The 24617-nt window shown below is 57.6% G+C and overlaps 2 protein-coding genes across 15 annotated transcripts in view; both read right to left on the reverse strand.

The window, feature by feature from the left end:
* Positions 1 to 24617, reverse strand: part of AGO2 (argonaute RISC catalytic component 2) — a 381544-nt gene that overhangs the window by 93129 nt on the left and 263798 nt on the right. The gene's annotated exons all lie outside the window — the stretch shown is intronic.
* Positions 1 to 24617, reverse strand: part of PTK2 (protein tyrosine kinase 2) — a 149478-nt gene that overhangs the window by 3898 nt on the left and 120963 nt on the right. For 10 of the 11 annotated variants that reach the window (XM_036263886.1, XM_036263895.1, XM_036263893.1 and 7 more), the window contains 7 exons: positions 19863 to 19974; positions 17974 to 18060; positions 16037 to 16174; positions 15357 to 15488; positions 6922 to 6984; positions 2532 to 2571; positions 2116 to 2222 (listed from right to left, as the gene is read on the reverse strand). In XM_036263886.1, the coding sequence (XP_036119779.1) occupies positions 2116 to 2222; positions 2532 to 2571; positions 6922 to 6984; positions 15357 to 15488; positions 16037 to 16174; positions 17974 to 18060; positions 19863 to 19974 (679 nt within the window). Of the gene's footprint in view, positions 1 to 2115; positions 2223 to 2531; positions 2572 to 6921; positions 6985 to 15356; positions 15489 to 16036; positions 16175 to 17973; positions 18061 to 19862; positions 19975 to 24617 lie in introns of those variants that run through there. The other variant, XR_004959849.1, reaches the window with a different exon arrangement.

Below are 24617 nucleotides of genomic sequence, written 5' to 3' on the forward strand. Positions count from 1 at the left end.
GTGCGGGCAGAAGGCTGTGCACTGACGTCAAGGGCTCCTGGCAGGTCTCAGGCAAAGCTCCGTCCACAGGCCACAGGCTCTGGACTGAGGGAGGCGCTCACTGCAGCGTCTCTGCCGCTGCGTCTCCCTTGCCCCCTCCTGTCACAGCCGTCCCGGGACGCCAGGCCCCTCATCGTGACTCAGCGTGGTTCACGGACATCTGGCGCCGGCTCCCTATTTCTGGGAACTCCTGCTTCTCGACCGCGTGGAGCCCCAGCAGGTGGTGAGGACAAACCCGCATGGGAGCAGCCAGCGCCAGCCACTGAGGAGGGGCTGCTTACTGCCTCCGACCACGGGGAAGCAAACTGGAGCCGCCACGGAGAGCGGGGGCTCGTCTCGGCACCGGCTACTCAGGAGCTGTGTGCACTTGGGGGAAGGCGAGCATTTCTGTCCGGTGCAGCAGCTTCCTTCAGACGACTGGACAGCCTGACCCGCCAGTGGGTGACGGACAGACATTTCACACGTACTGAGCACTAAGAACTCTTCAGTTCACATTTACTATATAGTGAGCACACTATTCACTAGGATTTCACTTGCTTGACGCCCTACAAAAGGGGACGTCCATCACGTTTGCTTGCGGATCCCCACGGGGGCGCGTGCGTCAGGGTTCCAAGCTGGTATCTGACCTGCTTCTAGCGCTGGTCATCACTGTGATCCCAGCCATTCTGTGGCTCACGAAAATGAAAAAAGTTCACTAACCTAATCCTGCCCTCTGTCCTTCCCTTTATGTCAAGAACCCACATTAGGCATGTGGTGGCCCCTCTCCTCCTCCCAGACAGCACTGGTGTGGTGCCCAGGGTGCTGGGAGCCCCGGCCGAGCTCCAGGACCGGCCCTCTGACTGCGGACCTGCCTGCTACGGTGGGCGCTGGCCCTGGGCTGCAGCTGCCTCGGGCTCCGCGCCTGGAGAGGACACTCTCCCCCAGCACGATCTCCGACTCCGGCCTGAGAGCTCCCGCAGGACCTGGCAGCACAGTGGACAGGACAATGGCTACATGCTGGTCAGCTGTTGGGAGGCCAGAACCTCGCACATGCCCTGTAACCTTTGGGGACCTCGGCTATCTTACGTGAAAGTGGAAAAAAGAGTAACCCCACCAACCTGTGAGGCTGGCGTGAGGATCTGAACACAGGACACAGACACTAAGCAAGTGGTGGTGATTTGTGAGCCTGGGTTGCTAAGCGACACTGTCATCAGCAGACCACGATGCACCTTCTGCTGCACCACTAAGAAAACACGCTGCCCACGAAACCAACACACTGCCCGGCCGCTGTGGTGCAGTGGCTGAGCGTCGGCCCATGGACTGAGAGGTCCCGGTTCGATCCCTGGTCAGGGCACAGGCCGGGGTTGTGGGCCAGATCCTCAGTGGGGGGCGTGCAGGAGGCGGCCAACTGACGTCATCTCTCGTCGATGTTTCTCTCTCTCTTTCTAAAACACTCAGAACCGAGAAGCAGAACACGTCTGAGTGGCACCTGCTCTCTCACGGAAAGCAGAGCTGGCCTCTCTCAGATGGGCACAGAGGGGGAGGCCCTCCCCAAGGCCCCCGTGAGCCCAGCACTGGAGGGCTGTGGGGACCCGGAGGGCCAGACCTGACAGCCCTACTGGCCCCCCGGGCGGGCGGCAGGAGGGCAGGTTTGGAACCACGAAGAAGCTCCCAGGTGTCTGTGCCCAAGCCTCGAGGCCCCTCATCCGAGGCTGGCCCCACGGAGCAAAGCTGCTTCTACAGACACAGCTCTGGCCTTGGATGGACAGGACAGAGGTTTCTGCTCAGCCAGGCTGACAGACCTGGAGACACACTTCGGAAGGTCTCACTTCACCCAGCATCCTGGTCTAATTACTTTTTAAAACCAGAAGCCACCCAGCACTTCATTCCAAAGCAACACTCAGTCCAGTGATGCATTTAGAAGCTGGGCTCTGAGCGAGGCCCTAGCATCTGTCACACGAGAGAGGATGGACAAGACTTCCGGTAAAGCTGGTCCCTGACCCTCGGGTGCGGAACCACACCAGACAGCCCGCAGCCCAGCCTCGGCCGAGACCCGAGGGCTCCACAGGCCTCGAGGAGTCCCGGCTCCATGCCCACCTTGACGCCCTCGTTGTAACTGTCCCCGGGGCTGCTGAGGCTGGCGAGGCTGCCCAGGTGGCCGGGAGCTCCAGGACGCGGGGGCTTCTTTGGCGGAGCTGCAGGATCTGGGAAAGGAACATGTCTTATTGAGTAGTGCACCTTTACAAGGAGCGGCAACAACTCACACGCGGTCCCCATCAAAGCAGACGGGCGGAGAGGCGGCCGCAGGCAGTCCCTGCCGCCTTCGTAGCACGGGCTGCGCTCCCAGCGTCACACGTCACACGTCACACGGCACACGTCACACGGCACACACGCTGCGGCTCGTGGAGGGAGCCCTGACAGAAAGCCACGAGGCCTTCCAAAGCTAAGACACTTAGACATTTAAAGCCACTCTCTCCAAGTTACACTAACTTCTTGATACATAATTTGTTTACCTGGTTTTCCCACAGGCTGATAAATGTGCTGGTTTCCAGTCTGCGGGAACAGAAAGTCCGGTCAGCAGCAGTGTGCACCTTCCGCTCCACCCACCCCAGCAGCTATGCTAACCCCGGTCAAACCCACCAAGGTTGGGGTGGGGCTGCCTTAAGGCCGCAGTTGGGGTGGGGTGGGGTGGGGTTAGGCAAATAAGAATGGATGCTAAGAGGGGTGACAGACGGGCTGTGACGGAGGCAAGCAGGGCCCCGTGGGAACACAGACGTGGCGATCACAACCAACTTGAAGTTCTCCTTGTGCCCTGGCCAGTTGCTCGGTGGTTAGAGCACTGGCCTGTGGACTAAAGGAGTCCCAGGTTTGATTCCAGTCAAGAGCATGCAGCTCGGTTGCAGTTTGGTCTCTGGCTCTGGTCAGGTCATGCAGGAGGCAACCAATCGATGCGTCTCTCTCACATCGATGTATCTCTCCCTCCCTCCCTCCCTCTCACTCTACCTGAAGATCAAAGGAAAGATATTCACAGGTGAGGATTTAAAAAAAAATTCTCTTTTAAAAAATTACATCCATGATGTCTCAGGAGTGCGGTGAAACCAGGCCTTCCCACCTCTGGGCTCTTGCTCAGGAAGCTCCGGCACCCTCCCGACCACCCTGCTTACCAGAAGGTGTGCAAGGGGAACCGCGATGACAAGAGGAGACTTCACACCACTGGGAGCCTAGACCTGGGTCAGCCCAAGACCCAGCCATGAGCCCTGACCCTGTGCAGAGGGACAGGACAAGAAGGCAGCTCCACTTCCGATCACACCAACTCCGACGCCGGCAGTCACACTTAGCACAGCCACTGCAGGCCGGCTCAATGGAAATAATATTTTTAGGACTCGTGCTAATCGTGGAGAGACGGTCCATGCTGACTCTGCAGTCGTGACTGGTGTGTGCTCACAGACCACTTCAAGCTGCGCTCCGACCCAGAGGCCTCTTCACGTACACCTGCGTCTCCGAGCTGAGAGGCGTGCAGCCCGAGGGGCCCCTTTAACTAGCCTTTGTGTAGCCCTCAGTTCACCTGCACTCACCTGCCAAGTTACTGACACCTGCCTGGTTCGGCACAAAGCAGGCTGGCCCTGCTGGCACCCCCCAGTGGGGGGAGAGGAACAGACAACCAAGGACAGCAGGCTGTGCCCAGGGAAAAAGGGTTGCGGGGCACCAGGAAAGTGCAGTTTCAGTAGGAAGGGCAGGCCTTTTGAGAATGTGAACTCTCCGCCCAGGCCGGTTTGGCTCAGCAGTTAGAGCATCGGCCCTAGGACCGAACACTTGCAGGTTCAATTCGGGTCAAGGGTGGTTTGGTACCCGGCCCTGGTTGGGGTTGCGTGGGAGGCAACCAATTGATGTTTCCCCCCCTCACCCCCACTCTGTCTGAAAATAAATGGAAAAATATCCTTGAGTGAAGATTAAGAAAAAGGGAGCGCATGACCTCGAGCAGACTCGGGGGAAGCAGTCAGGGAGGCAGGGGTGTGCGGAGCCCGTGGGCAGAGCAGCTGCGAGCCCAGCACGGGCAGGGTGGGGAACGCGGCCCAGACTTTGGAACAGACGTGCTGTGCTGTGCCAACTGACCTGGGCTGTAAAACACGCCTTTTAAAAGGTCTGAAACACAAAGAATGTTCTGGTTGATTCTCAGGTAGCAGGAGAGTTTGACAAACTGGAACACTGCCCGAGCCCTCGTGGGCGGATGCACAGTCTGCAGGCACTGTCTAGGCAGCTCCACAGCTCCACTCCCGAAGGGCAGGCCCCGGAGTCCCTGCCTAGGGGTGGGAGGCCACTGCGTGGACTGGGGCCATGCTCTGGTCAGCCGGGTGTCCAGCTGCAGGCCGTGGAGGACTCACTCAGCTGTGTGCACCTTCGGGTCTCCCATCTGTAACCTGAAGCTACCGACCCCTACCTCCTTCAAGGTCATCACAGAACAGACGAGCTGCCGCCCGTGCGCTGTGCTGGAAGCCCGCACGCTCTCCCTCTGTGCACACCGAGGGGCCCCTTCCACGGGCAGGCCCTAGCGCTCAGTGAGCCCAGGCTGACCCGCAGCCCGCACGCTCTCCCTCTGTGCACACCGAGGGGCCCCTTCCACGGGCAGGCACCAGCGCTCAGTGAGCCCAGGCTGACCCGCAGCCCGCACGCTCTCCCTCTGTGCACACCGAGGGGCCCCTTCCACGGGCAGGCACCAGCGCTCAGTGAGCCCAGGCTGACCCGCAGCCCGCACGCTCTCCCTCTGTGCACACCGAGGGGCCCCTTCCACGGGCAGGCACCAGTGTTCAGTGAGCTCAGGCTGACCCGCAGCCCACACGCTCTGGCCACAGGCTTCTCCTGGAGACGGGCGTGTTTTCGAGTGGAAGGTCGGAGGGCTTCAAAGTGCCACAGCCAGCAGCCACCCGGGAGGGGACCACAGCCGGAGCCATGCGTCCAGGGAGGAGGTACCCGTCAGCTGGCATGTGGCGCCTGGCACTGCAGTGGGCAACTCGGCGTGCGTTCTCTGTAAGCCTGTTTACTCCTCTGTGGGGTGTGGACGGCAAGTGCCTGCCTTCACAGGGCACTGAGGATGCAGCGAGGGGCAGGAGGAAGCACCCAGCACAGCACCTGCAGGCAGAGCGCCCTCCCCAGGGGAACTACACTCCCGTCTCTCGGAGGCCGCGAGCGCCCCTTCCCGCTCCACCTGTTTTAGTGTTCTTGGGTCACCCTTCAGCAGATGTCAGTCACTCCATCACCCTCGTCTCCACATTTCCCAGAGCCCTCACATGCCACGTACTGGACACACAGAGCTTTCCCTTTATTTTATTAGTATTTTTTCCTTTATTATTTTATTCTTAGAGAGAGAGGAAGGGGGAAGGAGAGAGAGACAGAAACATCGATGAGAGAGAACATCGATTGGCCGCCTCCTGCATGTCTCCCACTGGGGATCGGCCCACAATCTGGGCATGTGCCCTGACCGGGAATGGAATCGGGGACCTCTTGGTGCTGGGTCAATGCTCAACCCCTGAGCCACACTAGCCGGCACTTTCCTTTTCTAATGCACTTCCCTGTCTGTGACGTTCGCAACAGCTGGTCCCAGGATGAGGGCTTATTGTCATGCTGAGTCTTGCTTTCTTCTTTGCAATGTGGGTCAGACTGCTTGTCACACAGAAGGAAGGTGTGTGGAGGTGTCAGATGGTGGATGACCTGCCTCCTGCCAAGTGTACAGCACCCTCACCCGCTGGACGCTGGGCATGGCCCCCAGGGGCCAGATTTCGGGCCAGCTGGGTATCCCAGTTCAGACAGGAGAGCTCCTGGTGGGGTCCTTTCCCACTGGGCCTCTTGGAGCTGGCGACCAGTGTCTGACATGCACACGCACGTCTGGTGTGACCCGTGGTTGCTTCTAGCCAGAGCCTCACCCGTGGAAACTGGTCCCAATGTCTGCCCAGCAGGCACAGGCTCCTGTTCTACTGGGAGCGCCTTTCAGTGGTAAACGAAATTTTTGTTTATTTCAACCAAACATCTGCTGATGGATATCCTAACAGAACAATTTTAACTACTCTCCCCAAAAGACCACAGAAGCGTTCTAGCAGGTTTTAAATATATTTGGGTCAACCACAAACTAGCTCTTTTTGTTTGAATCCTCACCTGGATACTTTTTGACTTTCTTTTTGAGATAGAGTGGGAAGGAGGGATGGAGAGAGAGGGAGAAAGAGAAATCGATTGGTTGCCTACCGCATGAACCTGACGGGCCAGGGATCGAACCTGCAACCGAGGTACATGCCCTTGACTGCGAATTGAACCTGCGACTCTTTGGGCCACGGGTCGATGCCCTAATCACCGAGCAAACCGTCCAGCACATAAGCTAGCTCCTTTTTTAAAAAAATCCTCACCCGAGGATATTTTTCTATTTATCTTTAGACAGACTGGGAGGGAGGGAGAGAGAGACATCGATTGGTTGCCTCCCACAGGACCCCGACCAGGGCAGGGACCAACCGCAACCGAGGCACATGCCCTTGACCAGAATCGAACCTGAGACTCATTGGTCTGTGGGCCAACATCCAGCCACTGAGCCGAACTGGCCAGAGCTAAGCTAGCTCTGTAAAGAGAACGTTAGGCATTTCCCCTGACAACATCCAGAGGGAAAAACCGTACAGGTTTTCTGTGACGGGAACTGTTTCACTGGCCCGTGGAGGCTGTGAGGAGTGTGCACCAGCAGACACACTGTGTGCACCAGCAGGCAGCTCGTGCCCGCGCCTCCTCAGGGCACAGCGTCCAGCTGCCCTGGCGGGGCGGCTCTGAGGAAGGTGCGGGTGCGTGGACGCTGGGTCGGTGGCCCTGCACCAGCACGCGTGACACGGGAAGGACAGTCCGAGTCCTGGCGCGGACTCGACAGCTGCTTACCGGGCCCTGGAGACTCCCGTCCTCCCTGTCCACGCTGCCGCGAGAGAGCCGCACGTCAGGTTTCTGCAGTGGAAACAGAACCGAGCAGCTTCAGTCTTGGTTCTCAAGCTCCTTCCTTCCACAGCACGACTGTCCTGACCAAGGAGAGCTGAGAGGTCCCCAGTTTCAGGACGGTTCCCCAAACCCAGAAACGACAACTCCTGGCTGGCGGCCCGGCCAGGCCCTGCCCCCGGGCCCCGGCACTTGGCCCCTGCAGCAGCAGGGCGAGTGGTCCCCTCCCCGGGACCCTGCACTCGACAGACAGGAGCAGCTGCACCTCCCGGCAAGGCCGCGTGGACCTGGCTGTCCCGCCACAGCAGCAAGTTTCCCACAAAGCACCCAGAACACAGGCCCCAGACGGAGAAAACTGGGTATAACACAAGTGAGAGCACAGAAATGCCACCGACACCAGAACAGAGAGAGCCAGCTCCACGCCATCTGGGGCAACTCCCAGCTTGCCCACCATGCTGGCCACGCTGCCTCCACACCGGCCACCCCTCCTTGGAGCCCACTGTCCACCGGAGAGCTGTGGGTGTGCAGAGATCGCCCCTCCCAACGTGAGGGGCCTGCTGCAGACCCGTCCGTGCAGCCCTGCGCCCCGCGGGCAGGCCCAGCGCACGGCACAGCGCTGGCTGTCTCGCTCTTGTTACACGTCCACGTGCACAGGAGTGAACCGTGCCGCAGAATTCCCGAGTTCACACAACATCAGAGTGCGACCAGGTGGAACAAGGCGAGAGGCTGCACGGTGCCCCAGAGCCTGAACGTCGTCGCGACCAGACACGCAGGCGGGGCCTGGGCTCTGGCACGGGCCTGGCACAGGTCAGACTCCAGCCCTTCTGCGCTGTGTGACCTGGGCCTCAGTCCTCAGCTACGCAAGGGGCAGTGATGAGACGCACTGCGCAGGCTCGCTGGTTAGGAGTGTCGAGTGGATGAATGTTGGCACATTACTGAGTTTTCGCCACATTAAGTGTCAAGTAAAATAAGCACTTCCACTGTTAGTTGACCATTTGGGCCATTTTCAAATGTTCGACTGTTTAAACAGACTATGGATGACACCTTTGTGTACAAATCTAACTAAATCCCTGACTACTTGTATCCCCGGGACAGGTTTCTAGGAACGGAACTACTGGGTCAGAGGGTTCCAACATTCGGAAAGTTCTGGGTCTTGGCTGCCAACGGCTCGGCAGACGGGCGCGCTGACCTGCCGGGAACTCGGGTCTCTCCCACTGGGGGCCACTCAGGCTCGCCAGCAAGACGCTGTGCTGCCGGCTGTGAACGGAAGGCTGGCTTCTCCTCCTACGCCGCAGCCGTGAGGACGGGCGTGGCGGGTGCTCCCCACTGGGCCTCTGCCTTCTGGTGCAGCAGGGACAGGCAGGTGGGGGCAGAGTGACCTGCACTATGCCACGCCCCAAGCCCACCCCCACCCGCCAGGCGGACCCCAGGGCCCGGCGCAGCGCTCAGTGGACACTCGAGGAAGGGGTGCTTGGTCGCCACGCGGGCAGACGGGCTCGCAGGCGAGGAGCCTGACCCCGCGAGCAGGCGTGGCGGGCGCCACCAGCTCAGACGCCGGCGAGGCCTTCCAGGCTGGACGCACTGTGTTTGCCTTTCACTTCAACGAGGGCAACTCGAGTTTGCGTGCCCGCTGACAGAGTAAGGGACTGTGTTTCATGTCTTTACACGAATTACCTATTTTTCTTCCCATGTAAATCACACAAAATGACTTATTTTTATTTCTTTATACACAATAATTCCCTAAGTTATACTTTTCCGAAGACAGGATTCCATTTTAAATGAGAGAGGCCTTCACCACGAAGCCTGCGCTGTCCCGCGAGGGGTTCTGCGCTATTCCCCACGCACCTGCCGAAGGGAGGGCAGAGCTGGGCCAGTGCTGAGCAGCCTGCCCGGAGGGCGAGGGCCTGTCGCTGCTCCTGCTCGGGTGAGGCTCAGGGCTCCTGCCCCGCCCAGGGCACTGGGGATGGAGGGCAGTGCCCACTGGGATGGTCACGGACGGCAGTTTGGGACGATCTGACTGAGCTCCCCACCAGGCAGGCCCCTCTTCCTTAACGTGGGTGCAGCACAGACAACAAAGTGCACACATGTTCAGTGTAAAGCTCATGCCATCTTCCTGGACGTGTGCACCCGCCTATCACATCCCCGGATGGGATAACCCCACACGCGCCTGCCCGCCCTGTGGATTCCTGCCTTCCCCTCGCCGCATGGATGACCGTCTGAGCTTCAAGCAAGTGGACACAATGTGCACCTGGTGTGTCTGCATCTTGTGAGCACCTGTCTGCGAGCCCGTCCCTGTGTCTGTCCACTCCGCTACTGTGCGGCACCCGCAGCACGAATGTCTGTGCATTCCGCTGTCCAGGGCATGGGCTAGCTCGTTCCTGGCACCATCGAGAGGTGGCTGCGCATATGCTCCCGCGAGTGGGCATGCGAGCCCCTCGGATCGGTAGCAGAGAGCCGAAGGTGCTGTGAGGTTCTGGGGACACAGCTACCCACGCGCCCGCCTTGGTCTCTACTCTCAGGTGGCTGTCACTCTAAACACCTCGAGTGCAGGCCTCCAACTCAAAGACCCTCCTTGGCTGCACCCACCGGCTTCCCCACCGGCTTCCCCTCCGGCAGACGCGTCAGGCAGACACACGGGGGCTGTGGCCTGGCCCAGAAGCAGAGCGGTCTTCCCAGGGCCACCTTGGATTTGCTGAAGGAAACAGCTCAAATATCCATTCCTGTGTCAGGAAGTGGGCTTTGTGTGGACAGGCCGTTCTCCTGCTGAAGCTGAAACCCTGAATCTAGCACAGCATCACCTCAGAAAGTGCTGCGCAGTCATGAAGTGAGTCACACGACTGCGCAGCCGCCCGAGGGAAGGACGCGCTCAGCGCCCTGGCCGCGTGGACACAGCACAAGCGGGCGTGGCTGGCTGCCCAAGGACACGCTGACTGGGGTGGGAGAAGTGAGCACACCACCCCGCGAGCTGCCCTGGGCCCTGGCCGCTGTGAAACGGCACCGGCAGGCGTGTCTGCGGCCGTGCTGACCGCAGCACTCAGGGAGGCAGGGCCATTGTCAACAACAGTGACATGAGTCGTGTGAGCCCTGAAGATGGAAGGTTTCAATAAACAGCTGCAGACTCTGATCTATTAGAGAAGAACCTGGGAAGCAGGACTGAGAAAGAACCTAAGAGCTAACTTTTCAAGCAGAACCTGCCTCTGCAGGTTGCTGATGTCACGGGGGTGGGAGCAGAGCTGCTCCCCATGCCGTCCAACGACCGGGTGGGCCGAGAATGCTCGGTGCCAGGCCAGGGGACAGAGCAGGAGGCGAGCATCTCTAGCAACTTCTCAAGCAATCTGAATAGTTGGAGGTCTGTTGAAGTTCATAATAAAAAAGTTTGGCTTGTATGTTGTGTATCTTTTTTAACATTTCCCTTTTCTCATAACTGGTTTTATTTTATTTAACTAGGGAAGCAGGTCTACGGCAGTTCAGACTGAAGCAGACGCGGGCCCTGCCTCACTGACAGCTGGCCAAGCCTGCCCGGGAAGGCACCTCGGCCTCAAAGGGGGCATTTCCAGCACACGGGTTCTATATCACAGGGGACACAGGGCACTGAGACACCACCAGGGGCCCGTCAGCTAACTGGTAACAAGAGCGGATTAAGGTTTCTTTATAACCACCAATAAACCCAATAAAAGGACGTTCAGCTCCTGAGCGATCCCTTCAGGGCTCCTCTGCAGAATCCCTCTGAAACCGGCCAACCTCTCGCTCCACCTATTACATTAGCCTTTGGTCAGCAGGGGCCAGAAGGTACTCTGGGACACGAGGCACACGACCTAGGAGCCCAGAGCCTCATCGACGCGGCTCGCGGCAGCTGTGCAGCGCAAAGCGAGGAAGAGAGATGAAGGCCCTTTGAAAAGCTAACGGGGTGACTCCTGCTCCCTCCACCCAGGAGGGAGAGGTCCTGGTTCGATTCCCAGTCAGGGCACATGCCCGGGTTGTGGGCTCAATCTCCAGTTGGGGGTGTGCAGGAGGCAGCCGATCGATGTTTCTCACATTGATGTTTCTATCTCTCTCTCCAAAAAAATCAATGAAAACATTTTTTTTTTTTAAGTTGAAACATAAAGAGAGAAAACAACTTATGCAGAGTCACAATAAGGAGTTTTGACTCTCCAAAGTCTAGGATTTTTCCTCGTGATGCTGTCTTAAAAGAGGAGACTCGGGATGGAAGGGCCCTCTGAGTGCCAAGCTGCTCCGTTTTCCTGCAGCCTCCACGCCCCTGGCCACCCTCCTCCCCCCGCCCGCATGGCCGAAGGGCCCGTGTGATCTGTCCCTTTGTTCCTGGGCTTGGCTCCCTCCCAGCTCGCCTGGGCAGTGCCCTTTCCCTGGGGTGTCCTTCCCAGACCTTCTGGGCCTGGCCCTCTGGTCTCAGCTGCTCGGCCCTCCCCGTGCTCCCTGCTGTGGTCAGGAGCTGCCTGGGGGGACAGGGAGAGAGGAGGGGCTGGGAAGGAGGCAGGTTTTACATTAGAGAGCGACAGGATCAGACTCGGGCTTCGACTGCCACTGTGGCCGTGGCATGAAAATGGCTCGGAGTGGACAGCAGTGCAGAGGTCCTGACGGGAAATGTCCCCGGCGGAAGGAAAGCTTATTGGTCCCCGTCCCCTGGCTCTCGGCTCCCTGTCCGCAGAAGCAGCCCACCGCCCACAGCGCCTCTGGCGAAGACCAGAACCAGACAGGCAGCGACCCCGCAGCGCATCAGGAGCCAGCGCTGCGCTGGGCTGGGAGCGGTGAACAGTGACAATGCGCACGCCGTTCCCGCTCACAGACTCCAGTTCTGATCCCAGGGAACACCACACACAGAAGAAACGGCCTGAGAAGGGTCACCAGTCATGGCTGCGCGGGGGCCTCTCTCGGGAGGCCAGGCGAGCACGGAGCTGAGCGAACCTCACATCCCCCCGCTCACCCGTCCAGCGCTCTGTGTAAGCAGAAGCACCACCGTCCATTTGAACTGTGCAGTAACGCTCCACCAAGTCACACCGACCGGAGAAACCATCACAGACACGGTCTGCGAAGCAGAAGCAGGAGGAGCAGGCCAGGGGCTCTGTCTACCAAAGCAGCAGGAGACCCTTCCGGGGAGGAGTGGGGGTCTGTGAGCACTGAGTGAAGTACTGCTTTAAAGAGTGACAGCCATGACCTCGGAAGAGCCAGGGGACACTCGGAAAGCTCAGGGTGCATTCCTGAGGGCCAACCGCCTACGCACACAGAAATGCGCAGCGGGAAGTCCAAGGGGAATGGGACACACCAGGTCAGCGACAGGGAGCTGTCCCGGGGAAGTAAGACGCAGTCAGAGGAGATTACAAAAGCTATTCAGGAGAAATAGAGGAGGTCAGGAGCAACTGGGAAACGCCCTTCCTCCGAGCCCAGGAATAAAGACCACTGAGGGTGGCTGCGGGTGGACCAGCACCCCACTGGGCTGTTTTATGCAGCTCCCTGAGTGGATGTGGAACATAATCCTGAACCTATTTGGAGCGACAGCAGTGTTCAATGCAGGGGTACGGGTCACACAGACTTTTGCATCTATCAAAGCGCATCGCATTGTACACTAAGATCCGTGCAGTCAGGATCATGTGCAAATGATGGATTAAAAATGAAAACCGACCACTGACCGACCAGCCAGCAGAGTAAACGCAGTCTCGAGCCTTTCATTAGACCGCGAGAAACCACTCAGAAGACTGAATGATGCCAAGCCCAGCACCCACGTCCCACTAGCTAGCTCAGGTCCCGTCAAGCAAGGGGAGCCCTGACAACAGTCCCCGGCCGCTGTCGTCACACCCCTTTCCTTGGCCTGGGATCTGTTTCCTGAGCCCGTGTGCCTGGAACATCCCAGTCTGCCTTCAGCCTTGGCTGAACTCTGCCACCCCCCTGCCTGCCCTGGCACGGGCCGGGCTCATCACGCCACACCACAGCATTTCCACCCACTCCGGAGAACCCGTGGCTCGAGCGCAGCCCGACACAGGGCGCCGAAGTCAGATGCATGGACTGTAGTGCAGAGAGTTTGTGACATTTACTCAAAAACACAAGTGGCTGTGGGAAAGAGGCCGCCCGCACAGGCTGAGAACAGGGCGGGGGTCTTAGAGCCAAACGGAGACTCGCACAGGTTAGCTCAGGTCAGCGCAGTAACAGTGACCATTTTTTGAAGCTTGCCTTAGCATCTCAAAGCTTGCTTTGACCTAGCTGAGAATGCCATCAGAGTGAGCTCGGTTCCAAGAGTGCAGCACTGACAGCAGGCACGAGCAGCCTTACTGTGACGGGAGGTGGGGAACCAGGCCTGGTGGGGCGGGCCATGTGCCAGGGGCAGGTGCCGAGAGGTTAGGGCCACAGACCCGGGAGCGGGGCCACTGGGTGGCTGCTGGGTGGACTTCTGGCTCTGTCACACCAGCCAGAGGCCCTGGGCAATGAGAATCAAGAGGGACAGGCTCATATTCCTTTACCGTTGTTTACAGAATCTAAGACACTCCGAAGAATGGTCATTTTGTTTATGTTTGATGCAAACCAATTTCATGGCAAAACCCGAGGGGACCGGTGTGAGGTCTGTTCTCACACCTGTCAGGGTGCAGACTCGTGCTCTGCTGTCGGAATACCAGTGCTCCGACTGCGGGACGTCCTGAAGCAGGACCTGACACGTGGCACGTGCACCGGCCACAGCACCTTTCTGAGACAAAGCGCTGCACTCTGAGGCACACAGAACCGCAGTCTGGAGTAGTGGGTTCCGAGCGGCTGCGAAGACAGAGCCTCACACAGCAGCAGCATGCGGGGCGGCGATCAGCAGGTAGTGACACAGTGCCTTCTCTTCACCGCTCAGCAGTGACAGGCAGTGCTAAGTGTGCACTGCACCTGTACGGCAGTGACCTGCCTGTGAAGCATGGTATCTGTAGGCCTCAAAAACGAAGGTGATCAAGCCCTGGCCAGTGTGGCTCCGCGGGTAGAGCATTGGCTGGCAGACCGAAGAGTCGTGGGTTCGATTCTGGTCAAGGGCACAAATCTGGGTTGCAGGTTGGATCCCTGGTCCTGGTCGGGGTTGTGCGGGAGGCAGCCAATCAATGCATCTCTTTCTTTTTAATTTTTAAAAATTGATTTTCAGAGAGAGAGGAAGGGAGAGGGAGAGAGATAGAAATACTGATGAGCGAGAACATCAACTGGCCGCCTCCTGCATGCCCCCCACTGGGGATCGGGCCCACAACCTGGGCATGTGCCCTGACCGGGAATCAAACCAGGGACCCCCTTGATGCACGCACGGATCAACGCTCAACCACTGAGCCACACCAGCCGGGCCAATGTGTCTCTTTCACGTCAATGTTTCTCTCTCTCTCTCTCCCTCCTTCCCTTTCGCTCCCTCTAAAAATCAGTGGAAGAATATCCCTGGGTGAGGATTAACGACAGAAAGAGAAGGTGCTTAGTTCCAGGCCCACAGGTGGGCACCCGGCTGGCGGGCTTGCAGAGGTCGGCCGCAGACACCTCCACGAGGCCCTGGCCCACGGAGGAAAACGTGCTTCACTAAACAAACCAGTGCGCAGGCTGCTTTCTATACTGTTAACTAGAGTAGAAGAACTGCAAGCCACATGTACATGATGCAATCAGAACCCACGCCGATGAACTCTGCAGAACGCGGTCTGCAGTGCCGTGGCTGACGGTTCCAGCAGTTGACAGGGCTGCACCCAACCACACTGGAGTCCCACCCTCAGCACAGAGGACCGTGCGCGAGTCTGAGCACAGGGACCCTGGGACCACCCAGGGAAAGTCCTCACTCAAGGTTCTGTGGAAACGGTGGGAGTCTGGCCTCTGCTCAGCTGTCTCCCGTCAGGTCGCTTCGGGAAGACGGAGATAGCTGTGTGGGTGTGTGGGTTCTGAGGCTGAGGGGCAGAGTGCCCGGCAAGGGGCCCGAGTCCAAAGGGCCCTGTGTCAAGCGACACACAGAGAGCACTCTGTCTCACCACTTCCTGTCTGTCCCCAGAGGACTTCCCAGGGGGTGTCAACAAGCCTTGCTGAGAAAGACACGTTTCCCCACCCCCATACAGGCAGGAGGAGGTCTGCACCCCAGGCCAAGACGAGGGACCCCGGAACACTGCAGTGCAGGTGGGATGTTCACACACAGGCTGACACCCTGGGGGTGTTCTCTGAGCACAGTGGCGACACAGAGACCAAAGAAATGCACACCTTCGAGCCCACAAGGCCACTGCCAAAGCCTCAGAAATTAATCCTAAAATATAAGTCAGGAAAAGCAAATACCCTACACGCGCAAGTTTTAGGAACCAGTTGTAAAACTAGCTCTCTGGCTACGGAAAGCATGAACTTCTGCACGACTCCAGCAGGGCCTAAGGTGGAAGAGCAGCTCCGAACACAATTACCAGAAACCTCTCCTCCTTCTCCAGCCAGCGCTGGTCCTCCTCCATCTCCTGCTGCTGCCGGATCAGCCGCTCCTCCATCAGGTGTGCCGGCAGCGCCTGCCCGATCCCACGCAGGTCCAGCGCCGCAGGGTCCTGAGGGATGGAAGCTGCATGGTCACTCTCAGGTCTGCTTGGGAGGCTCGTCCTCGTCCTCTGTCGTTCCGAGCGGGAAGCGGGACAGCCAGGTGGTGGAAGCAGGCTGTGCACCGCCTGCGGGAGTGGCCTGGGCTGCGAGCTAACACGGCCTCTCCACCAAGTGCACGGTCGCTACGCTCAGCCCCATAGGCAGGGAGAGCTGCAGGACAGCCAGACAGATGTGCCAGAGCATGCCTCAGTCCTGGCGAACAGGGGACACTGGGAGGGAGACACATGGGCCTGTGGGAGGTGTACACTCCGTCCTCCTGTTCCTTCCTGGGCCCCAGGTCCACCCTGACTCCATGCAATCTAGGTTCTGCCTTTCATATGAATGGGATAATGGTGGTAGCCTCTCTCCTTTCTTTAGTAAAAAAGATCCACAGAGTCAGAAAGCATCTGAGTAAAAGGAGTATCCTGATCTGAGAACTGTAGGATTCACAAACAAAAGGCACCTTGGACAAAGCTATGTCAGTTAGCACAGCGAAGCCCAAGAACATCCAACTTACCTCCATGCTGGGCTGCCACATCGATATCTCCTGTGGTCTGTGATTCCATGAATCTGTTTGGTCCAAAAGAGACGCCTGCCCTGGATACAGGCTGCCTGCCACGGCCGTGATCCCATGCGAGCCAGGGTAGCCGGAGACCTGCGGGCGAGGGGGGCAGGTGGTCCTGACACTGAGCTCTGCTCAGCTGTCTCCTCGTGGAAAGGTCACTGTGATGACAGCGAATGCTCGGCAGCCACAGGACGGCCCCAAGCTGCTCACGCCCACGCCCTGCACCTGTGGCTGTGCACCTGCACGGCAAAGGGACTCTGCAGAGGGGCCGTAAACGGGACGCCCAAGATGGGAAGAGGGTCCAGCACTGTCTGAGTGGACCTGGTGTGATCACACGGCTCCTTAGAAAGTGCAAGGGGGAAGCGGAAGAGGCAAGAGGGAGATGTGACCACTGAAGATTTGTGACACATGGGCTGTGGCCCTGAACATGGAGGGAAGGAGGTCACGAGCCCAGGAAGGCAGGTGGCCTCAGTGGATGCCCCTGAAGCCACACTGGCCGACGGCTGCAAGCCGGCCGCACAGCCGCAGACCAGCTGCTGAGGGCTCTCCCAGGTGCCACGCGCTGGGAGCACACTGTCTCTGCAAACCCCCAATGTCTGCCCTGATGAACGGGGGCTGGTGGTGGGAGGGGTCAACCCCGAATTCTAACAGTGACGACTAAGCCATACGGAAGACAGTCAGCTGGACATGGAGAACAGTGTCAGGCAGAAGGAAACGAGAGGACTCAGACCAGACACCTGAACTTGTCCCCATGACTCACCAGGGTAGCACCGGATGGCTGGGGTGTTAGTCAATGTTTTAACGAGACAAAGAACAGCCACACAGCCACACAGCCTTCGCAGAGGCTGTGCATCTGTCAGGGCTCCTGGCACCACTTACCCGACAATACGGAACTGAACTGTCAGATAAGATACACAGACAGTTCTCACAGTTTGCTGAATAAAAACATTTAATAATAAAAAATTCCACTAAACAGAAAATGCTGTGCCGCTACTATATTTGGTCAGCAAGGACATAGTACAGCCCAAGCACTTTAAGGAATTTTCACAACAAAGAGATTTCAGATGGTCTCAGACAGTTTCTACATACCAGCCAGCATTGACAGGACCAGAAGCGCATTCTGGACTAAGAGGCACAGGAGATAGCACAGGGACGGTCCTGCGTGTTCTCACTCAGACGCGGAGGAGGCCACCCTTCCTCCCGACCAGCTGCGGCTCTGACTCGGCACCTGACTCAGCTCTACTCCACACTGCTCCAGGTGCTGCGGGTCCTCAGGGTGGACGCCAGGACAGAGGCCGAGCCCAGCTGAGCCCGCACAGGGCGAGGCCCCCAGGCCGGGGACCCGGGGCTCGCTCTCACGGCCACTTCTCATCTAAACAATTCTGGTGTCCGGCTCCTCTCAGTGCCTGCTGAGCTCGGCCTTCCTGCCCTCAGAAAAGCTGACGCCGCCCCTCGGACACAGAACAAAGCCTGTGCTCTGGCCCTTCCTCCGGGGGACGATCTCTCCCCCTCTGTGCGAGTCATCTGTCTGCCAGTCTAGCAGTCAGTCTGCACTGGTCCACATGGCACCTTCTCTGGCTTTGAAGGCATTTTGAATCTTACTCTTGGCCTCCAGAACTCCCCAGTGGCACCATCTCTGCAGGGCCTGCCCCCTGGTCCTGCACTTTGTGGGAACAGGAGGAAAGGGGCCTGGGCAGGGACTCTGGCCCTGCTGCTTGCGGACGACGGCTCGCAGCCCCGCGAGGACGGCAGGGCAGCGTGCACCTAGGCAGTGACTAGGCTGACTCCTTCCCAGCCTTCTGCTCGCCACCCCGCACTTCTTAGGACACAAATAACACGTAAACATACACAGCCTCCCCCCACCCCAGTCTCTGCGACGGCCGACGTACCTGGTAATGATTGGTCTGCACCATGTGCTGTGGGCTGGGATAAAACCCTTCGCTGGACCTCGGACTAGGATAACCAGGTCTGCTGGGCTGTGAACATATCAACAGAGCACCACGTGAATGTGAGCACGGACACCCCGCCGCCCCACACGGGGCTCTGTGCAGCCGCTCTGAGGGGAACACAGGCACACTTGTATACACAGCCCGGCGGCCTCAGATGCTGGGAAGTGGGGTTCACAGCTGTTCTGGGGGCAATTAAGCATTATTTGTTATTAAACTAGTAGAGATGGAGAAATGTCTTGGTTCCATCGCTAAAGTCACTTAAAGCAACATCCATGGGACAGATGACGGGCCTCCCTGCCCTGGCCTCCGGTTTTCCATTTGTGGGGTAGGCTAGACTGTGGAGTTCCTCACCTCTGCAAGTCTGAGCAGCTGTGCCAGTCCCCATACTTCGTCAGGGGTGTGACAGTGCTCAGTGCCACACAATTTAAAACACTGATCATGGCCCTGGCCGGTTTGGCTCAGCGGATAGAGTAATGGCCCATGGACCGGAGAGTCCCAGGTTCGGTTCCTGAAGGGCACGTACCTTGGTTGGAATTTGTCCCCGGACCTGGTTGGGGTCATGTGGGTGGCAGCCAGTCAATGTGTCTCTCTCACATTGATGTTTCTCTCTCTCTTCTTCCCTCTCTCCCTCCTGCTCTATCTACAGATAAATGCAAAAATGTCCTCAGATGAGGATAAAAATAAATAAAAAATAAAACACTGACCATGAAAAGAACTTTCAGGTAGCATGATAAAAAAAATGGTATAATAGCTAAAGAGCACTTTGGACTAACAGATTTCGAAACGTTTTCAAAAAGAAAATAGAGTAAATTAAAGAATTGTCAAAGTAGCCCAGGTTGGCTCAGCAGTTAGTTAAGAGTGTCAGTCTGTGGACCGAAGAGTCTCAGGTTTGACTCCAGTCAAGGGCATGTACCTGGGTTGCAGGTTCGACCCCCAGCCCTGGTCAGGGTCATGCTCCTGGGAGGGAACCAGTCAGTGTGTGTCTCTCACATGGATGTTGCTCTCTCTCTCACTCTTTCTCTCCCCGTCCCTCCTCCACTGTTTCTAAAAATCAATGGAAAAATACCCTTGGGTGAAGATTAACAAAACAAATAAACAAAAGAATCGTCAAAGATTCTTAATATATTTTTAACCAATGAAATATCAAACAGGAGGTAATTATTAACTGCAAACAAGCCTATTATCTATTTACTGTCCAGAAATGAACCGATCACTCACAGCAACTGAGCCAGTGTGAGAACACCCGCCTGTCAAACCAAAGGTGCGTGAGGAACCCTTAGTCCAAGGGGGTCCGAGGCCAGGCCTGAGGATGCTGCATGCAGTTCCCACCCCAGCCAGCAGCCATAGGCCAGAGGAGGCTCTAACCACACCAAACCCAGCCCAAAAGGAACAGGGTCTGGTAGGATTTGACTCCTGTTGAGACAAAGCGGAATGTGAAGCACTCCTGACCTCTTCTCAGTCCCTCACGCTCTAACCTGGACTTGACACGAGAGAGAGGGAGTGAGAGGCCCCCGACAACAGCAACGGAGCAGCCTCCCCTGGGGCGGGCTGCCGGCTGCAGGGAGACGGGAGGGAGGGAACGAGGAGGAGGGGGAAGGGAGGCCGGGAAGAGCATTTAAAGAGCACAGGAAGAATCCAGCCCATCTGCAGCTGAAATGGAAACTGGGACACCCAGTGCAAAGAGCAGGGAGCAGACAAGAAACAGCAGCTGGAGCTAAAGGGTTACTCAGAACAGTGTGATACTGGGTTTCCTCCCCAGACAGCAGCTGCCTACACCAGACCCTCAGATGCTGGGGGGAATGCAAAGCTGGGGCGGGGGCCTCTGCTACCTTGGGCGGCGCTTCGTCGGACCCTCCGGAGTCCCAGGACACGGTGACCTGTCTTCTGGACTCCATCCTCATGCGCTCCTCGTGCTGAGCCTTCTCCTCCTCCAGGATCGTGCTGGGGAGACAACACACAGGTTAAGGGAGCTGCCGGAGAGTCAGCACAGCAGCCCCACCCCGACCTGTCTCAGAGCACCAGGCTAATAGCAGATGATAATCAGAGCGGGACAGAGGATCAAGTCTCTGACTCATCACACAAGGAGAGTAGCTGGGTCCAAACAGCAAGCCGGGCTGCAGCCCAGCTGGTTCCCAGGCCGGCCAGGAAGACAGAGGTGCGGGAGCTCAGAGACGCACCCAGGCTACGAGAGTAGCTGGGTCCAACAGCAAGCGGGCCGCAGCCCAGCTGGTTCCCAGGCCAGCCAGGAAGACAGAGGGTGCGGGAGCTCAGAGACGCACCCAGGCGGGATGTGTGTGCCAACGTGTGTTTGGAGCCGAGGAGGATTGCCCCGAGCACCCCGGCGCCTCACCCAGCACAGACCTGTCCCAGGACAGACTGCACGGGAGCCCAGCCCCACGCACGGAGCCAGCACATTACGGGGCAAGTTAGCAATCTGGCCGATCACCCCCTAAACAGCCCTCTTCCTGCCAGCTTCCGGCCTACCCAGTACTCCACCACCCCGGGGGAGCAAGAAGCAAGGCAGCAGTATTTGAAGGGCTTCTGGAAATTCCGCTGCCTTCAGCTGGAAGCTCATGGGCAGCAGCACCCTACTTACCACTGCTCGACTACTCAGGGGCTCTCTGAGGCCCACACCCCTCCTGCCCGCTGTGCAGCGCCTGGTCCTGGCTGCCTGCCATCCAGAAACTACCCCGAAGCCAGCCTTTGCCGCCTGGCCATAGCACTCGGATTCCCAGGCTCGGCGGGCGGCAGGGCTCAGGCACGTAGGTCCCCGCTGTGGCAGTCTGCTCGGTCCCACAGGCCTGCAAGCCTGAGCTCTAAGAACGAAGCCGCCTGGTGGAGCGCAGTAAATACGCGCCCAGAATCCCTCCCGACAGTGAGGTCAGCTGCAGCGCCTGCAGCACACCCGCTCTAATCTGGGAATGTGCGCGACTGTTTCAACAGACATTCCTGCCTGACTGGAGGCCAGAGCGAGCTGCCTCTCAGCCGAGCTCCCAGCACAGGCTGCCAGGACGCGGCCATCGCTGTTCACCCGTGCGCGTCAGCAAACCATCACTACAGATGGGAGGTTCTTTTTTTTTTTATCCTCACCCGAGGACATTCCTCCATTTTTCGTACAGATAGAGTGGGAGGGAGAGAGAGAGAGAAACATCGACGTGAAGGGACACATCGAGTGGCTGCCACCCGCACGACCAACCAGGGCCGGGGACAAACTGCAACCGAGGTACGTGCCCTTAGCGGGAACCGAACCCGGGTCTCTCCGGACCGCAGGCCGACGCTCCAACCGCTGAGCCAAACTGGCCAGGGCACTACAGATGGGAGTTTTAAGGAAAGGAAATGTTTCCTGTTTTAGTGAAAAGATTCACCCCCTCCTCAAAATAAAATTCTGGTTTTCTTCTGGTTCCAGCTAGAATCATGCCAGCCAACAGCACGAAACCCGATAACTGAAGAATGGAGTGTCGCCTCCAGGCTCCGAGGTGCACGCCCGCCAGCACACTGCGCACCTGCCCGGCCGCGCCTGCAGCCCTGGGAGATGCTCTCGAATGTGCTTGTTTGCCTCTCACTCCAGCGGACCTGCGCTCACGGGCCGGCATCACCAGGTCCTGGGTCCAGGCTGCATCGCCACGGCACTGAGCTGCCGAGTGAAGCCACGAGCGGCAGCCAGCGTGGCCGCACGGCACAGAGCCCTCGCCCAGCTCCCATGCCCTCACCGCAGGGGGACCGCAGGCCCCTCCTGCCAGACGGCCGGGCAGGAGCCGGCCCTGGTTAGGGGTGCTCAGGGCCCTCCCTCAATCACCTGAACCTCAAAATAAGTAACGGACCCTGAATCAGAACTCCCCAGAACTATAGTTTAAAACAACTAAAGAGTCTATAAAAATCAAGAAAAAAAAAAAGTCCTTTTTTTTTACAATTTCTTCAAATAATGAAAATATAAGCAAGCTATGACAAGACCACGTGTGACATATTCTTTAAGGCAATGAGACCTCCATTTTATTTTATTTACTGAATTACTTTTATTTATTTATTTAATTGATTTTAGAGGGAGAGGGAGAGAAAGAAACATCGATTGGCCGCCTCCTGCATGCCCTGCACTGGGGATCGGGCCCACAACCTGGGCATGTGCCCTGACCAGGAATTGAACCAGCCACCTCTCAGTGCATGGGTAGGCGCTCAACCACTGAGCCACACCAGCCAGGCAGAAACTCCATTTTAAATAAGTCCCATTGGTGCAGTTTATCGCAAGTGGGTTGTTTTATGAAATGGGCCACCCTGATCTCAAGGTCACTGTGCCCCACAAAAATCTCCAGGCAGGTCATGTGAGGCCCCAGGCCGTAGACCCTCTCCCGCGCCAGACGCACGGTCTCCCACCAGCGGCTCTGCCCTGTTCTCCAGCTCCCGAACCCTCTGCCTGAACCCTGCCTGTCAGCGCTTCGTCACCACCGCCATCCACACTCCTGCTCAGCCCTCTGGCTTTGGACAGTGGGCTTCGCACTGTCACGGTCGGCCCCGCTGCTCTCATGAGCTGTGTGGCATCTGTGTGACAGTCACTTCAATGTTTCCTCCACTGGGCAGGCCAGTCTTATCCCTGAAGAACACAGTGGTAACCAGGGAGACAGCTCCTTCAATCCCAGCACTTCGTTCTCATACCAAAAGTAACACAGCAAGACACTTGTGGGAGCCGCAGCCTGCTGCTCGGGGTGGTCAGGAATATAACATGAGAGTCTGTTTCACAGCAGACAGTCCCGTCGGTGCAGCAAGGACGCACGTGGAGACCCCGAGCTTCTCTGTGTGACTGCTGGCGAGCCCGAGTGATCAGCAGAATGTGCAGTGTCAAGGAGGTCAGACTGAAACATATTTTCCCAAACTACAGTATTTTTAGTAGCGAAGAATTCCACTGGAAGCTCTGAGCCGCCCAACGTGAGCTGGCAACGAGCCCGCGTCTTCTCCTCGGATGGCGGTTTCTCAGTCGCAGCGTGCAAGGAGATGAAACAGAAGCTAAGATTTCGTCTAATACACGTGAGAACACGTGACTGTCCCCGTTTACCCATGAGTCCTGTCGAGGGAGAGTCACGAGGAGGAGAGTGAGTGCACTACGCACCCCAGCTTCGACAGAAGTCCTTGCAGACATGGGTTCAGAGCAGGACACGCGGAGTCCTCAGGGCCACTCTGGTGGTTTCTCAGGGCCCGCAGCTCCCGTGGAGCCTGGTCTCCCAGCCTCGGCCAGCTAGCATGGGAGATCCTGCTCATTCCCTCCTGGAGCAACAGAACATGATTTCACCTCTAAGGCATGTTCGTGGAGAGCAAGGAAGTGGTCTCATCGGTTCCTCGTTGCCAGCTCTGAGCTAGGACACGAAAGCGAACCTCCTGCACAGAAGGGTCCAGTGGCGGGCCATCCGCTGTGTGGGTGGGAGCTGGCCCGGACAGGGCAGCAGGAGTGGCCTCCTGCTGAGGTTTGTGACCACACCCAGCCCGGCCTGCTGCAGCTTGTTTCCTCATTTGCAGACGAGAACACGGTCTGCCTCTCCATGACTCAGAAGGAGAGATGAAGCACGGAGGAAGCAGTAAAACGCGTAGGTGAACGCAAGTTCGTTCTGTCTTCCTACCTGCTCACAGACTACTAGGAAACATGAGTTTCTAGCTGCTTCATTTCTGCAGCATTTTTCCTGTGAGTAACTACTCTACTGTTCTTTCCTTTGAAACTAAAAAAAATTGCTTTTTAAAAATATAATTTGCGTGAATAACTTTTTTGGTAAAGAGGACTTTGATCACTTCAACATAATTTTATGGTGACATCACAACATTTGCTTTGGACATAAAAATCAGGCTGGATTCAAAGCAACTTAGGCTAATCTGAAAAATATCCAGAGAAATAGCAGCAAGAAATTGGAAGGAAAAAAGCCAAGAGGGAAAGGCTTGTTTTGGCGAGTCCATGGGAATGTCATCGTGAAACATGATCTCTCGCCATCAGCAGCATTGCCTCAGCGCAGAGGAACGAGACCGACCTTTCGTAGCAGTGCAGCCCTGGGCCCTTACAGGCAGCGGGGCTGGGGATGGAGCTGAAGCAGGCTGGCATGCCTGCGGCTGGCCGGCCTCATGGGAAATGCCCACCAGTGACAGCGGACGCCTCTGCTCTTCTCTCACGCACGGGCACGGCAGACTAGGCATCTAGTGCCACGGACACACCAGAACTGCTTTTCTCTCTTACTTACTATGTATCTAAAACTGTGGGAAATAATGCACTTTTGTTTGGTTGTGATATTACCCACCTCAAAGTTATTAAAAAAGTGACTTCTACTGAAATCTCACTCTTTGGTGGGGACCTCTTTGTATTTCTGCCACGTCTGAGTAGCAGCTAGGAGACCACCCTCTTGCGGGCAGCGACTACGGATATAAGCAGTGGCTCTGTGGGAGCAGGAGAGCCACCCGAGAGCCGGAGTCTGGGAGCTGACACGAGAGGAAGGCAATGGCACAGGGTGGGGCCCACATGGCAATGGCCGCCAGCCAGAAGCAGGCCCCAATCTTACTGGTTTGAAGAACGAGATGACTGAGTTTGAGTCACCACAGGTGGCGAAAAGTGAGGGGGG

This window comes from Molossus molossus, unplaced genomic scaffold (genome assembly GCF_014108415.1).
Source record: "Molossus molossus isolate mMolMol1 unplaced genomic scaffold, mMolMol1.p scaffold_m16_p_16, whole genome shotgun sequence".
In the NCBI taxonomy this organism is placed as follows: domain Eukaryota; kingdom Metazoa; phylum Chordata; class Mammalia; order Chiroptera; family Molossidae; genus Molossus; species Molossus molossus.